This window comes from Aspergillus candidus (genome assembly GCF_002847045.1).
Source record: "Aspergillus candidus strain CBS 102.13 unplaced genomic scaffold BDW47scaffold_24, whole genome shotgun sequence".
Taxonomy (NCBI): Eukaryota; Fungi; Ascomycota; class Eurotiomycetes; order Eurotiales; family Aspergillaceae; genus Aspergillus; species Aspergillus candidus.
In genome coordinates, this window is record NW_020194029.1 from 278,413 (window position 1) to 293,492 (window position 15,080).

General features: G+C 51.9%; 5 protein-coding genes across 5 annotated transcripts; 2 read left to right on the forward strand and 3 right to left on the reverse strand.

Moving 5' to 3' along the window:
• Nucleotides 1-311: 311 nt before the first annotated feature.
• BDW47DRAFT_34792 (uncharacterized protein) lies at nucleotides 312-2,116 on the forward strand. The gene is made up of 3 exons (XM_024818798.1): nucleotides 312-970; nucleotides 1,055-1,542; nucleotides 1,602-2,116. The coding sequence occupies exons 1-3, from the start codon at nucleotides 501-503 to the stop codon at nucleotides 1,718-1,720; spliced, it is 1,077 nt and encodes a 358-aa protein (XP_024671822.1). The 5' UTR covers nucleotides 312-500; the 3' UTR covers nucleotides 1,721-2,116.
• A 1,368-nt stretch (nucleotides 2,117-3,484) lies between these two features.
• Nucleotides 3,485-4,726, reverse strand: BDW47DRAFT_126040 (uncharacterized protein; the record flags this gene model as incomplete). The annotated part of the gene is made up of 1 exon (XM_024816481.1): nucleotides 3,485-4,726. The coding sequence occupies one exon, from the start codon at nucleotides 4,724-4,726 to the stop codon at nucleotides 3,485-3,487; it is 1,242 nt and encodes a 413-aa protein (XP_024671823.1).
• Nucleotides 4,727-6,692: 1,966 nt separating this feature from the next.
• Nucleotides 6,693-8,507, reverse strand: BDW47DRAFT_106419 (putative plasma membrane SNARE protein (Sec9)). Its single transcript, XM_024812762.1, has 2 exons — nucleotides 7,084-8,507; nucleotides 6,693-7,024 (listed from the first exon to the last, which is right to left on the reverse strand). Exons 1-2 carry the CDS (start codon nucleotides 8,311-8,313, stop codon nucleotides 6,965-6,967), a joined length of 1,290 nt encoding a protein of 429 aa, XP_024671824.1. The 5' UTR covers nucleotides 8,314-8,507; the 3' UTR covers nucleotides 6,693-6,964.
• A 305-nt stretch (nucleotides 8,508-8,812) lies between these two features.
• On the forward strand, nucleotides 8,813-11,293 carry BDW47DRAFT_106423 (Sec1 family protein). Its single transcript, XM_024812763.1, has 4 exons — nucleotides 8,813-8,965; nucleotides 9,039-9,234; nucleotides 9,475-9,686; nucleotides 9,743-11,293. Exons 1-4 carry the CDS (start codon nucleotides 8,882-8,884, stop codon nucleotides 11,234-11,236), a joined length of 1,986 nt encoding a protein of 661 aa, XP_024671825.1. The 5' UTR covers nucleotides 8,813-8,881; the 3' UTR covers nucleotides 11,237-11,293.
• Nucleotides 11,294-11,329: 36 nt separating this feature from the next.
• Nucleotides 11,330-14,953, reverse strand: BDW47DRAFT_34827 (telomere length regulation TEL2 family protein). The gene is made up of 6 exons (XM_024818799.1): nucleotides 13,893-14,953; nucleotides 13,494-13,841; nucleotides 13,357-13,443; nucleotides 12,767-13,310; nucleotides 11,995-12,708; nucleotides 11,330-11,910 (listed from the first exon to the last, which is right to left on the reverse strand). Exons 1-6 carry the CDS (start codon nucleotides 14,755-14,757, stop codon nucleotides 11,445-11,447), a joined length of 3,024 nt encoding a protein of 1,007 aa, XP_024671826.1. The 5' UTR covers nucleotides 14,758-14,953; the 3' UTR covers nucleotides 11,330-11,444.
• Nucleotides 14,954-15,080: the final 127 nt, after the last annotated feature.

A 15,080-nucleotide genomic window follows, 5' to 3' on the forward strand; every position in this document is an offset into this window, starting at 1 on the left:
CCGATCCCCTTCGGGTCCTTCCCCAGACTGTCTGATTGTCTTTCCTTTTCATTCTGCTTCTGTCGGGTTCAAGGGCGTCTCCCCATTGTCATTGTCCTCATTCTTCTCATTGTCCTCTTGATTCTGCATCTCTTTTCCCCATTGCCTCCGTCAGCGCAATCCTCTGCCACAGACGATACCTCATATAACCAGTCGCGACTCGCCCTCCTTGCTGTTACTCCTTGGGACGGTTTCTGTTCTTCATTATCCTATCCTACCTATCCTTGCGCAAGTCAATTAATATAATTGATTCACATACCTCGCCTTGGATCATCCTCTGTCTATCCCTTTCCTCCACATCTGTCCCTCCTCCCCACCTCGATCAATCGCCACGAGCACGCGCTGCCCTATCTGTCTGCGATCTTCCTCCCTTGATCGTCAGGCACCATAGGTTGAGACTGTCTCTCAACCGCATTACCACTTGCACGCTTTAATATTGTCCGATTCTACGGCTACCCTCCATGACGATGGTCATTGAAAACCAGAACCGCCAGTACGGCGGGATGGGTTTTGACAGTGTTTACCAACAACATAACCTCCCGCACCACACTCCGCCTCAGTTCACCGATCCCTGGTCGGCCGCTCACACTTCCTCCAACTCGACTCCTCCGGTGTACGCGACGTCCATGGGTTCCAGCCAGATCCTGAACCCTCCCAAGCAGGAGGAAGTCAGCCGCCCGTCCATGTCCCTGCCGTACTCGAGCATCCCCGTGTCGGCCCCGTCCATGGTCCCCGGGAGTAACTATTCCACCAGCGCCGCTCCGAGCTACCCCGGCCCGGAGATGATGACCATGTCGCACGACCTTCCTCGCACCACCTTTGAACAGCCTCCCTCCTACACCACCGCCTCCTCCATGAGCAGCTTCGCTCCGGCCAGCTATGCCCCCTTGAGCTATGCTCCGTCGATACACCCGGACAGCCGCCGCATCCCGTAAGAAATATCTACCCTCCAAGCGCGCATTCGTGCCATCCGCAATTTTGGACAGCTACTGATCAAGGTCTCTTCTGTTTATAGAGAAGCTCGCGTTGGCCAATCGCAGCCCCCGTCGGCCCCCACGTTTGGAGACGCCCTTGACGCCAGCCGCGGAATGGTCGCCCTCAGCCAGGATTTGACCCCTCGCAACATCTACGGTCCTCGTAACTCGAGAGGTTCAGGTGACTCGTATGGCTTCCCCGCGACCCATTCGTCGGGATCGTCGATCTCGTCCGGCGCGAATTACCCCTACTATAGCGCCTCCGTCGGCTCCGTCGACTCGTCGGTGACCGATTATAGCTCTACCACCTCGGAGTCTTACGACAATGGACACCTGTCGCGGACGTTGCCCCGTCCGTCCAGCCTGCTCACCGGAAGCGCGCCTCCGGGTCCGCAGTCGATGATGAGCCAGTTCAGCTCCAAGATGCCGTCAAACACCCAGAAGAAGCACAAGTGCAAGGTGTGCGACAAGCGATTCACCCGTCCGTCGTCTCTCCAGACCCATATGTACAGCCACACTGGCGAAAAGCGTGAGTTTGAACCTCCCCTTTACTTGTGTTTAGCGATGTGCTGACAAGTTTGATTTCAGCTTTCGCATGTGATGTGGAAGGTTGCGGTCGACACTTCTCTGTTGTGTCCAACTTGCGCCGCCACAAGAAGGTCCACAAGGGCGAAAAAGAGGGAGCCTCCGGTGAGGACGACGAGTAGATACATTTTTCGACATCTTCGTTCCTCTATTCTCCCCATGATCCGTGCCGATACGAGGCCTGTGCATGAGCTGCGACTTCAATCCCACCCGCTGTGGCTTGTGCGACGTTGCTCGTTTCTACCATTCAATTGGGTCCTATCGCTTGTACAACAACCATTCAACTGCGATTTCGACTCTTCTTCTGTTTTTTCCTTTTTTTTTTTCTGGTCCCTGCGAAACGCGCAGGGAATTGATACCCCTTTCTTTTTCTTTTCTGATTAATATCTATGGGTCGGCTGAACCCGGGTACAAGGGCAAAAGGGGTATTACCATGATGTTTTTGATCTATTATTCCCACGTTATGACTTTATAGAGGTGCCGGTTGTTTCCAGGATCGTCTTTTTCGTTTCTTCCTCTCGTTTAGAATCTGGGGGGGAGTTGGTTTTCTCCTGCCTTTGTTTTTTTTTTTTGTTTGTTTGTTTGTGTGCGGCATGGTTTTGTTTTGTCTTCAGATACCAACTTGAGTTGTGATTGATTTCAGCTCGTTTCAGTTCTTCGATTCTGCATTTCCGAGGCATTATTATTTTTTTGGGTCCGGAAAATCTGCAGCAGGCCATTATACATCTTTCGTTTGACTTATTGGTCTTTTTGTTATTTCGTGACGTCTATTCAAACATTCTATTTTCCTTTCTTCCTGATGCTGCGATCTTTTATTCGGATGCCATGGTGCAGATATATCACCACTGTGCATTCCTTTTCTTATTGAAGTCCAGCTGGACAACAAACAAAAGATAAGTGGATGAACACAGGGAATGGGTGATACAAATCCCTCTCTTTTGTTGGAGAATTCTCCAACAAAATCCAAAAATGCGCAGCCGGGTCACCCCAAAGCACACAGCATTGGAGTGGAAACAGAATGGATTTGTCTTTGCCTGGAACTCGACTTATGCGCAAGCCTTCTTTCGTTTATTTTATTTTTCTTCTACCCTCTACACACTCGTTACTACTAATTACCCCTACTGTTTAATACATTGCCCAACATGATGAGATGGGTTTGCGATGCCGTGTATATAGATGATAATCAAGCGTATATAAACTGATACTCAGAACTACCTATCTTGTAAAACTCATGATATATACACTGTACTATAAGATCAAGTGGGCTAGCGAGGAAGGATGATCTCATGCCCTTGGTGAAATATCGTATCAAATGATGATATAGAGATAATAGCCCGGATAATATCTCCGCATCTCCCCGCGGAGAAAAAAAGCCATCAAGGGATCTACCATGTGGGTTTTACACACTAGATAGGGAGTGATTTTCCATATCTCACATATATCACCCAATGTATTGTCTGGGGTGTTTCATTGATTGCACATTGCCGAGTATTCCAGAAAATAGTTTGAAGTGAAGCCCGCTTCATTGGTGAATAGTGTCTCCACTTACCTTATGTTTAGTGAGGTAGTATGTTGGTTACACGGCATATAACTCTAACTTTATATTTGATTTGGAACTTGGTCGGAGCACGAGGACGGGGTACAGGGTACAGGGTGCAGCAGGTGTATGTCAGGCCTGGGTAGGTAGGCTTTGGTATTACGTTGCTCTGCTGGGGTGTGCTTTCTTTCCTTTTCTTTTCTTGGGCGTGGATGACGTGCTTATTACTTGAGTGTATACTACCTACATCGGTAAGCAATAGCGTATGCTCATCCATGGTTTGACCGGTGGGATAGATTTGAATTACTTCCAAGCCAAAGAGCCTGTCACTGATATTCATCATCCTAGTCTACAACCCAGTTGATAACCCAATATACCGACGACACTCATCTCGACTCCCACCACGAATGTTCCAATCCTCAAGTATCCCGCCCACAATCCCAGTTCCCCAAGCCTCTTCATCGTCCCACTCCGCCAAAGCCATCACTGTCCGGCGCTGAACCTCGCTCAGTCGCTCGACGGAGACCCCGTCTTCATCATCATCATCATAATCATCACCATCATCATCCTCATCCTCATCATCAGGCATAGCACCAAAAGCAAGCTCCATAGCCACTTCAGCTAGATTCAGAGCATTCGGAAGCGGCAAGCGAGGCAACACCTTTAGCACAGCGGGCACCACATGGGGATACTCGTCCATGTCCAACCCTCCCAGGATCTTAGCGCTGTATTTGCTGAAATCTCCCTCGCAGAAGGGGAAGACGGAGTGGTATTCGGCGGGGATGAAAGATGGATCGGTCAGGGCGAGCGTTATCACTTCGACGTGTTCTGGTCTGTGATGCTGAAGCCGGGTGAGTGCTACTGCTGCGGCCCAGCGGATCAGTGAATGGGGGTTGGTTGAGTGTGTGTGTAGGCGGGAGACCGTAGCAGTAGTCTCAAAGACTTGGGGAGAAGCACCATCGTCCCGAGATCCGATGAGCAATCCCAGAGCAATCATGATGCTTGCCAAGGCCTCAATGTCTGCTTCTCGATCCATGAGTTGCAATAGCCGATCGATATCCGCACTGCCCTCGATCTCACTGGGGAAGTATGCCAGCGCGCAAGCCGCCCACGCCCTCACTCTCCCATCGTCTCTAGTACCTTCCTCTTCCAAGCATCTCCAAAACAACGGAACGCCCGCACGAACGGCGTCGTACGCAACGACCCCATAGTCAATCTGTCCGTCCGAGACATCCCCATACATCGACATCCCAGATGCAGAAGCACCTCTCATGTTAACCCCTAACGGCAACTCATCAGCGGGTATACCCAGCGCTAGATCCAGCAGAAGACAGAATAGGCGCGGCCGGTCTGGGGTCGCTGTGCTCGCGAGAATACTCAGTATGTAGGGCACTGCGTACGCGGTTGCTTCGTAGCGGTCGGACTGGTGGTAGATGTTGCTGTAGAGCTGGTCGTAGGCGTCGGTGCGTGCTTGTTTGCCTGGTGATTGGAGGGCAAGCAGTTGGTTGGGTAGGTCGGTGGCTGGGCCGTAGGCGTGCTGGAGGGTGGCCCATGGGATGGTGGTTAGGTGGTGGTGGGCTGTTGTGTTCATGCTTTTTGGATGTTTGTGGGAGGTCTGGTTATTTGAGTTGAAGTGTGTCTGTGATTGACGGACTGACGGGCTCGTATGCCTAGCTCGGTGTATGATGTTATATTAGTTCCCATTTTCTTCCTCCACAGGACGCTCTGGTGGATCCATCCTGGGGGTGGGTAATACGAGCTCGTCTAGATTATATGTATCGCCGCCAAGCACTTCGGATCATGATTGGCGTTGAATCTGGTTTGTTTTTATTTTGTTGTTTATTACTGTTATTATCTTACTGATTTGATCTGTTTGTAGTGCATCAAAGATAGCTAGATCCGACTGGGTCTGTCTATCAAGCCGCTTATATAGTCTCCGTCTACTCCACAATATAAATACTCCAGGGTCCATGACATAGGGGACTGAGGACAAGAGAAAATCTGTTCCGGGTACGCTTGTCATAATGCCTTTTTTGATAAATGCATACTATTATCATCCAGCTTTGACTTCTCCTTTTAGGATCCACTCAGCCCCCATTCGTTGTTCGAGTGGGATTGTTTCGCTCTCGATATATATCGTGGCATCAGTAGTTGACGATCCACTTTATATTATTATGTATTAACCAACCCACCACAAATGCCGATCACATATTATAATGAGAAACACATATGTGATGATGATGATATGGAATACTATTTGCACTTAACCTCACATTTCCCAGAAGTCAACATGCTGGTCTGCCCGGTGACCGTTCAGCTTGAATTTTATACTGGGATACATTCAGCTGGCCAATCGTCTTTGCACTAGAGCAAAGGGATTGTAGCTGTACATGTCTCTGGCTCTAGTGAAGGGAAAAAGGGGAGCCTACTGCCGCCGTTTTCTCTTCTAGCCAAAGGGTTTTCGCCCACAGGGCTTCCGACCACGACGCTCGAGAGCGCTGCTGCCACATAGACAGTGGCAAGGTGAGCTTCAGCTTCAGAGTAGACGATTGTTGTAAGGGCAACTTGGAATTCGTAGAGAAAAATTCGCGAGACTCGGATTAATTTGGATGGGATCTGAAGAGAGGGGAGTTGGACGTGGTAGTTAGTTGGAAGGCGCCGATGAGTCCTCTCGGGCTTTAACTGAGAAGGTTGAAAAATCGTGGATGGAGGAAATATCTTTTGTGAGCTCATAACGATGATTTAGTTTTTTTTCGTAGCATTTATTTCTCTGCTGCTTCAAGACGATGTTCGTGGTTGGGACGATCATATTAGGGAACACCAAGCATTAAGGCACGTAGATATAGTATTGGATGATGCGGCCGCCCCTGCATTCCTTCAAGAATACTGCATTCTGGTGCATATACAAAACCAAATGATGCCGAAACCAGCTCCATCACCCGCAAATCGATAGCCCTAAGTAGCTTAGAGGCCTGAAATAGAAAGACGGGTTGATGTATGTTTGACATTGAAAGGAGGCAAATTCAGTCGCTGCCACAGTAAGACTCAGGGTTAACCATAAATTCTAGAAGTGTCAGCATGTCTTCTATGGCTTAGTAGTAATAATTGACCGTCAATTCTTGCGCTATGTCCATCTGGCAATGCTCAAACGAGCACATGAAACACAAGATAGAAATTCCTCCAATCCCTTCCGCGAAATTGCTACAACTGCAGGGCTGCAGTACTGCAGAAATGTGGAGGATTCCTCTGTGGGGCTGGCATCATAGTTTGCTTCGTTCGGAATGTGCTACCTGCACTGCAGCATGTCAAGAACAGGATCATGCCTGTCAACTCGTGTACGGAGTACATCGGGGGGTATTGCAGTTGCACCGCAATAATATACAGCGGTCTGATCGTGGGTATATAGCAAACAAGAGATATACCGGCTTTGCTTTCGGACTTTATGAACTAGCGTGACATGATGATACTCGGTATACACTGTCATGAGTCCAGATATATGGCACGTGATCTGCGACGTGGAGATGGGGAGTAGCCTGAGGCAGTGACACAGCAGAGTTTGTATGGCTAAAAGCGTTGGAGAGTTTGACAATAGAGCGATAGAATATAGTAGCATATGTATTCTATTACCACAAGATTACTACCCCCGCAAGAATAATAGCAGAGTTTGATTATATGTGGAAAAGAAGATTAAGACGCCCAAATGTGACAGTAGAACAATTATGCACGATATAATGAGAGCCACAACGCGGCAAGGGTTTGACAGCACCAGGCAGTCCGGAACCCGACTCCCTCCATGACCAATCCATATACGGACTCGGCTGTAGAGAGCCTAACGAATCCGGTCCAGCTTGGCCCGGTTCATGGCGATCTGGTCGTCGACGTAGTCGCTCTGCCAGAGAGTTAGCATACAGATCATAAAACAAATGGGATGAAAAAGCAAAGACTCACCTTGCCCGTGATGCGTCCCAGATTGCGGTTCTGCTCGTCCAGCTCCTTGCCAGTAGCGCGAGCCAATCCGTTCAGCCGGCCGGCTGCGCCGCCCAGCAAGTCCAAGTTCTGTTCGATTTCATCCTCCATCCGTTCGTCATCGCTGTCCGCCTCGAACTGGTACTTGGCGCGCTCGGTAACGTTGGTGCGCTTGCGGGTCTGCGGCTTGCCCGCCTCCTTGTCAATGTCCCGGAATGTTCGCTCCATCCGCTGGCCGGTGTTAAATGCTTCCTTCCGGGTTCCATCCCGAAGATCTCGTTCCTCACGGTGGGTGTTCAAGATCTTCTCGTCCCGGTCACGTCGGCGTCGGGAACTGGTGAACGGGTTCGACACGTGCACGGCGAACATGCTCTTATTCAGCGTCTTCAGTTCTTTGGCCTTCTCTTCCGCGATCCGACCCTCAACGGTTGCAATGTCGAGGTTCTTCTCCGTATCGTGGATGCGCTCTCCCTGGGCACCGAGACGGGCGAGAGTCTCCCGTCCGGTCTCTTCAGCCTGCGCGGCCACCCGCAAGGCGTTGCGAGTCGAGGCCACATCGCCCTGCTTGATAAATCGAATGTCCTGCTTGACGGTCTGGATCTCCTCCTCTTCCTCCTCCTCGGCCGTCATGGTTCTTTCCTGATAGGTGGATGTGGTGTACGCATTGCTGCTGCCCCCGTAGGCGGGAGAGCCCTCGGTGTATGGGGGCGGAGGACCTGCGCCATTCGGCTGTTGCTGCTCTACGCGCTCCCGGGCGCCACCAAAGAGCGCATCTCGGTTGGAATCCCCCGCGCCGGGGTCGTTGGGATCGACGGCGCCCAAGCCTCCGTAACCGCCGGGTCCGTATTTCGAAGCCGATGACGCACCGCCACCGTACTGGTTGCCGCCATATCCGCCCTGGTTGCCATAGCTATTCGGCGCATAGCCGCTCACTTGAGACTTGTTGTCGCCGGGGATGTCCCCACCGGCGGGCGGACCAGGCGAAGGGGAGCTTATCGACGACTTCAGGTTATTGGCACCAAGCTGTTTCTCATCGGCGGGAAGAGCGGCGACACCGGTATACATCTTGGCTCGGGTGTACGGATCGATGGGGATGGGTTTGGCGTAGGGGTTCGCGGGAGGGGCAGGGCTCTTGTTCTTGGAGCGAGAGCCAAAGAGGGCTCGACGGCCCGAGTCATCGTCTCCGTCGTCGGACTTCTTGAAGAGGCCCATGTTGGTGAAAGTGGCAGAAGTGAGAATAAGTCTAGGTGGGTATCTGGGTAAGCAAAAAGGGGAAGAAGTTCCAGGATGGCTTGAATGGTAATGGGTATATAGTGCGAATACAAAGAAAGGAGAAAAGGATGAAGATGAAAATTTCGGAATGAAGATGAAGAGTGAAACAAAGATGAGGTCGAGGTGAAACCAAGCGCTCAGGAGATAAATTAAGAATAAGAATGGAGGGTCAGTCGGGGAAGAGCTGCCTGTTCGGTCGAGACCAGACAGTGGCGGGGTGTATTGTAATTACCTTTGGGTCTTAATACAGACTGGTTATCGATGCTATAGTAGATATCAAGAGGTATCAAAAGACTGAAACCGTGTAATACTGGGTATTGACACCAGTGGTGGCGGTGTCGATCGGCCTAACCCAGATCGGGCCTAGTTCGGAACCGGTCACCGCCAACACGGCCGCCTTCGGACTTCTTGGGGAGATTCAAGTCCCAAAAATAACCACATCTCATCCGTCAGATTACCTTGATCTGGTCCATCTCTTTCCCGTGTACCGGAATGCTTTTAGGCAGCGATGGCGCCGTACCCAGGATCTCTGTCAGACGCTGATTACCTCAAGGACAAGACGCGTAGGGATCTGTTGACTCTCCTCGAAGGCGTGAGTCGCTCCACATGACGTCGATTCCCACCACCGCATCGTCCCCAAGCTGAATGAATTCCTTTCGGTGCAGGTGCGGGGAAAGAAGAACTTGGTCATTGGCCAGGATCTGGCTGGTCCGATCGGTCTCTTTGTCAAGTTCTCGCTGCTCCAAGAGTACGGTGTAGACCGTGTCTTCCTGTTGGAAAATGCCAACGTGGACTCCTCCCAACGGAATGTCGTATTCATAGCCCATGCGGAGAAGATCCACCAGGTGCGGATAGTGGCAGGTATGTTTGATTTCGGTATTGTCTAGTAGATTTGGCCGGTGGTGTGTGATGGGATGAGCTTGCACTATACAACTGGGACAAACAGTAGATTACGCAGACGCAACCCTACTCTACGTAGTCAGTCGAGTTCCCCACATCAACCTGTGGTTTCAGACCAAATGTTGAAACCAGCTCATTCATTGGCCTTCTTTCTCTTCCCGTCGAATTGAGCGCCATCAGTATGGGCTAACATCTCTCTAGACCAGATCCAGCGTCTACAGCGCAACAGCAATGTCGAACATGAATTCTCCATCTTCTGGGTTCCGAGGCGGACCCTTGTAAGCAACTCGGTCCTGGAACAGAAGGGCATCATCGGTGATGTCAACGTCGCTGAATTGCCCTTGTACTTTGTGCCCCTGGAGCAGGATGTCTTGTCATTGGAGCTGGATGACTCCTTCAGTGATTTGTATCTGGTAAGAATTTTGCTGCAGCGTGTAGATCTCAACCATATTAATGCATTGATCTCCAGCACAAAGATCCAGGCAGTGTGTTTCTTGCCGCCAAGGCACTCATGGACATCCAACGACGACATGGCTATATCCCGCGCATCGTCGGAAAGGGCGACAACGCACGGCGACTGGCGGATCTCCTCCTGCGCATGCGCAAAGAGCTAGACGCCGAAGAGAGCTCCGGACTGACTGATCACTCGATACGGGGGATTCTGCCCAGTGCGAACATCGAGAGTCTGGTCATCATCGACCGAGACGTCGACTTCGGCAGTGCACTGCTCACGCAGCTTACCTACGAAGGCCTCATCGATGAAACCGTGGGAATCAAGCACAACCAGGCAGACGTGGATACCTCCATAGTCGGGCCAACCCCAGTACCGCAAGCACAGGAGTCCTCCAAAGCCCCACAACAGACATCAAAACAAGGGCAGAAGCGTAAAATCCAGCTCGATGCCTCGGATCAGCTTTTCAGTCAACTCCGCGACGCAAACTTCGCCATCGTCGGAGACATCCTGAATAAAGTGGCGCGCCGTCTGGAGACAGAGTATGAAACCCGCCATTCGGCCAAGACCACGTCGGAGCTCCGCGATTTCGTCAACAAGTTACCCACATACCAACTGGAGCACCAAAGTCTCCGAGTACACACCAACCTCGCCGAGGAGATAATGAGGAACACCAGATCGGACATATTCCGCAAGATCCTCGAAGTCCAGCAGAACAACGCCGCGGGCGCAGACCCGACATACCACCACGAAGCCGTCGAGGAGCTCATCTCCCGCGACGTTCCCCTGAAATCCGTTCTCCGCCTCCTATGTCTAGAATCATGCATGTCCGGCGGTCTGCGTCCGCGCGAGCTGGAAAATTTCAAGCGCCAAATCGTCCAAGCCTACGGCTACCAGCATCTACTCACATTCCACGCTCTCGAGAAAATGGAACTTTTGCAGTCTCGCTCCTCCACAACCACCATGCTCCTACCCGCAACCGGCGCCCAAACCGGCACCAGAACCAACTACAACTACCTCCGGAAGCACCTCCGCCTCGTCGTCGAAGAAGTCAGCGAAAAGGACCCCTCCGACGTCGCCTACGTCTACAGCGGCTTCGCCCCGCTCAGCATCCGTCTCGTCCAATGCGCCCTGCAAAAACAATACACCCTCTCCCTCATCCGCGGCGGCTCCACCGCGACCACACCCAGCCCGGCTAGCATCGCCTCGCCCGGCTGGCTCGGCTTCGAGGACGTGGTCAAGAACGCCCGCGGCGCCACATTCAGCATCGTCCAAAAGGGCGACGACAAGGCTGTCCGTGCGCGCCAGACGCTGAGCGGAAATAACGCCACTAAAACTGTGTATGTGTTTTTCTTAGGTGGCATTACTTTCACGGAGATTGCGGCGCTGCGCTTTATCGCTGCGCAGGAGGCTCCGCGAAGGAAGATTGTCATTTGCACGACGAGCTTGATTAATGGGGATCGGATGATGGATGCGGCTATTGAGAGGGGGACCTTTGCGAAGGCTGAGTAGGGGAAACGCGGTATATCCTAAGCTGTGTATTACGAGCCTCTTCCACTTAGACCAACGTATTGGTACTTAATGATATGAACTCATGACTCATGTCTACATTTCTATCTGTATTCGTCTCCAAGTACTTACTACTGTACTATAATTGAGACACACACAAAGCGAGAGGATCAATCAAACCAGACTAACAACCACCTCAATAAACAAACGATCAATACCTAAACCCCGAATTAACCCCCATCAACCGCCCCTGATACCTCTCCATAACTTCCCCAAGCCTAACCATAACCCCCGCCGCCAACGTCCGCAACCTATCCCTCGCCTCATCACCCCCCACCCCACCAGCAGGCATCCTATCAAAGATCTGCCCCGCCCAGTCCCGCAACTCAACCACCTGCGTCGCAAACTCCGTGACCAGTCTCTCTTCACCGATGGACCCGGCCGCGATGTTCAGGTCCGTGATGGCGAGGAAGAGTGCCAGGAGGGCAGTAAGGATGGATGGGTCGTCGGCGAGGGGGCGGGTGTGCAGCGAGAGGAGAAGAGAGAGGGTGTCGCTTGTGAGGGCTTGCAGGTAGGGTGTGTGCGGGCCCATTGTTGAGAGTGTTAGGGTGAGGGTTTGGAGGTAGAGGGTTAGGATGTGTGGAGTGAAGAGGGGGTTGTAACTGGGGGCCGTTGAGCTGTTGTTTGGTTAGAGCGTGAGTTTCTTTTTCTCGGTTCTTGGAAGAAAGGTTCATGGGTGGATGGGTGAGTGGTATGCTTACGAGGAGAATTGCACGAGCATGATCTCGAACCGGCCCTTGAGCGGGTAGAAGAAACCCTCCGCGAGGACCTTATACAGGTCTTTAACGGTGGCTTTTTGTCGCTGCTCCTCGCGTTGCTGGCGTCTCTTGTCGACCTCCATTTTGCTCGAGAACGTGCGCACTTTGAGCGCGTTCGGCCCGGTCATGGCGTCCGCTGCGTGCGCAGCGAGTGGCTGGAGCGAGGCCTGCGAGATCTTCTGCGTGAGGCTGTCGATGGGCGATTGATCGCTCCCGTACCAAGCTTCCACACCAGGGGGTAGCTTTTTGGAGGGAAACGACGTGTCGGGGAGTGTGGGCAGGCCCAGCATTCGGGCGTCTTGCTCGCCGTTTCCTGCTAGTTCTCGCACTGCGAGGCCCAGGGCTGTGAGGACTGCGGAGCGTTGGACTTGGGAGAGGTCGCCGTCGAAGAGCAGGGCGGAGAACCAGCGGCCCATTTTCAGGGGTTGCGAGACGATCAGGGCGATCATGCTTTGGAGGCGGCGTTCGTGGAAATTGGTGTGCTTGCTTTGCTCTTGCAGGCCGATTAGGACCAGGGCTAGCTCTTCGGTGTTTTCTGCGAGCTCGGTGCCGAAGTTGGTCTTGCGGCGGATTAGGGAGGGCGCTGTTGTTACTGCTAGGTTGTGTCGTTCGATATTTTCCGTGTCGCGAAGGTAGGTAATGAGGTCTCGGATGTAACTGGATGGTAAAGACGGTTAGTTTACACTGACGGATGTGGATATCGTGTTCAACATACACTGGAGCAGTTGGTTTGTTCCGTTGTACCAACGTTGGGTCCTCATCTGAGTCTGAAGGATCTTCATCCGGTTTTTCGTACGGAAGTAGATCGTCGTCTTCATCTTCGCTCCCGCCATCCGACTCGATCTCTTCTATCGATATGATCTTGGTGCGTCCCGAGTCAGAACTCTGTCCGGGCTTAGGCATCGACGGGGAAGACAGTCTCTCGACCGGCTTATGTTGCGACTTCGATGCGTGCTTCTCAGATTTCAGAGATTCAACTGAACCGATGGAGTCCGCAGTCTCAGGGAGAGAGAGATACCACGCAGCTTCCTCACTTTCCATCTCTTCCAAGTCAAATCTCATGCCTTTGCCCGCAGGCTCGATGAGCTTTGAGATCGCTGTCCCGACTATCATGCCTAGCAACCGAGCACGGGTCGAAGAAGCAGCTAGACGGTTGGACACGGCATTGAGGAAAGCGCCTGAGCGGCCAGCTGCCATGACCATTAGTGGTTCGACACGCTGGAGATGTCCAGCTGCTAGTAGAATGACTTGTGTGTTTGCTGAAAATTGTTAGAGTGTATACACTTAGAGTGAGAGACAACAAACCTTCTTGATTCATCATGGGGGCCTGCTTGATATAAAACTTGTCACCGGATTGCTCAAGGCTTTTGATAAGTAAAGTTTGCAACGATTCTGCAGTCGTGTTAACAAGATATCAGTCAACATGAACTGACATTAGTTACCTGGTTTGTCCACCATATTGGCGAGTAATGCTCGACGCAACCCAACGGTGCGTATGGATCCTCCCTGACCCTTGGAAAGCCATTCTGTAAGCTGAGCCTGTAGATGAGTTCGGTCGTGTATAAGGACGGAACACAATGCTGCAATGTCACCGACCAGCTTGGTTGGCGTGCTGTCCTGCTCATCCGATGACAGTCTGTCGGGTAAATACTTCTTCTCAACGCAGCGAAAAGTAGCTTCCAAGACTGCGGTTTGTTCTGTGGTCCGAAGATGGCCGAAAAGCGATCCATACTGCGCCGGGAGATCGTGCTCTAAAAGAAGCCCCGAGTATATTTCGTCCACTACGTGATCTAGAATAAGATTTAGCACTTATATTACGCTGATCCGGAGCAATTTCTTACCAGTGTAGCCCAGGCTCAGAGCCCGTCCAGCCAAAGAGGCCATAGCCTTCCACGCGTCCTCGCTAGCAACATCAGTCTTCGAAGCCATGTAACAGATATTGGCCCCTAGCCACGAAGCATAGCGAGATCCTGTCCCAATCCAGGAGATCTTCTTAAGATCGGGACTGTCCTCAACCAAGGTGAGCGCCTCCGCCGCTATCGAGAGCACTCGACCAGCAGCAAGCAAAGAGAGTAGCTCCCGCCAGACTACTTGCTTTCGAGTTGGACTATCATAGAGAGTTTCAATATCCGTATACAATCGCATTACAAAGTCCTTTGGCTCAAATAGCGCGGACAAAACGCTCAGGATGACCTGGATCTGGAGCTGGGAGGCTGATCCGCCTGCTCGCTGGGATGACGCGCGACAGGCAGCTATGAGCGAACGGAGGCTGGTCACTAAGCCGCTGATACCAGCAACACTGCTCAGACATCTCAACACTGCCGCTCGCAGCTTGGCATCTTTGCTCTTCAATCCTTTGGATGCCCCGTTAAGAGCTTCCCAGTGATCAGGAATCGTGGTGCTGACTAAGACATTGAGAATCTGGGCTGTTGTTGGACTGGGGAGCCTGATGTCGAAATTTTTCGGTGTCGATCTTTGATTCGACGGGTCTATGGTGGTAAGAACCGCGGAAAGATCGGTTTGGTCTGGCTTGGCCCGCAGAGTCGCTAGGATGTACTCCGACGATGTAGGATCTGTGTCGGGCTCCGCCGCATGGCTGATTTCGCCGGTCCCCACGTCAAGGCGATGCGATGTCTCCGTGGCCCTCGTCAGGGGTGACTGCTGGCCGTTGGTAGCCGTCTTGACTTCTGTGAGAAGACCGTCCATATTATCGAAGGTACATTTTATGTTTGATGTACATGAGAGTTGAAAGCTTGAGCTTTGCTATCGGAGAGGGAAATTGAACGGAGCCGATGAATCACGTGCGGCAGCGTATGTTTGGCTCATATCACTCTATGTCTTGATTTGTATCGATCAATGATTTGGTAGACTAGGTAACTAAGCAAAGATGCTTCAAGCATCAAAAGAATTCACACCATATCAGTGAGCCGCCTGTTTAGAAGTGATGTATTCCGGTCGTATATCGCTTGTATTTGACCGCGGGGTCAGATGACCATATAGCCGACGGAGAGTAACCGCTACCTCAGGCG

Bases quoted from the DNA above. Each gene is read 5' to 3' on its own strand.
- BDW47DRAFT_34792 (XM_024818798.1), top strand. From the start codon at position 501: ATGACGATGGTCATTGAAAACCAGAACCGCCAGTACGGCGGGATGGGT. The intron at 971-1,054 runs GTAAGAAATATC...TTCTGTTTATAG, and splicing joins CCGGACAGCCGCCGCATCCC to AGAAGCTCGCGTTGGCCAAT. The intron at 1,543-1,601 runs GTGAGTTTGAAC...GTTTGATTTCAG, and splicing joins CAGCCACACTGGCGAAAAGC to CTTTCGCATGTGATGTGGAA.
- BDW47DRAFT_106419 (XM_024812762.1), bottom strand. From the start codon at position 8,313: ATGGGCCTCTTCAAGAAGTCCGACGACGGAGACGATGACTCGGGCCGT. The intron at 7,025-7,083 runs GTGAGTCTTTGC...ACTCTCTGGCAG, and splicing joins TGGGACGCATCACGGGCAAG to AGCGACTACGTCGACGACCA.
- BDW47DRAFT_106423 (XM_024812763.1), top strand. From the start codon at position 8,882: ATGGCGCCGTACCCAGGATCTCTGTCAGACGCTGATTACCTCAAGGAC. The intron at 9,235-9,474 runs GTATGTTTGATT...ACATCTCTCTAG, and splicing joins CCAGGTGCGGATAGTGGCAG to ACCAGATCCAGCGTCTACAG. The intron at 9,687-9,742 runs GTAAGAATTTTG...ATTGATCTCCAG, and splicing joins CCTTCAGTGATTTGTATCTG to CACAAAGATCCAGGCAGTGT.
- BDW47DRAFT_34827 (XM_024818799.1), bottom strand. From the start codon at position 14,757: ATGGACGGTCTTCTCACAGAAGTCAAGACGGCTACCAACGGCCAGCAG. The intron at 13,444-13,493 runs GTAACTAATGTC...ACACGACTGCAG, and splicing joins CAATATGGTGGACAAACCAG to AATCGTTGCAAACTTTACTT. The intron at 11,911-11,994 runs GTAAGCATACCA...ACCAAACAACAG, and splicing joins ATGCTCGTGCAATTCTCCTC to CTCAACGGCCCCCAGTTACA.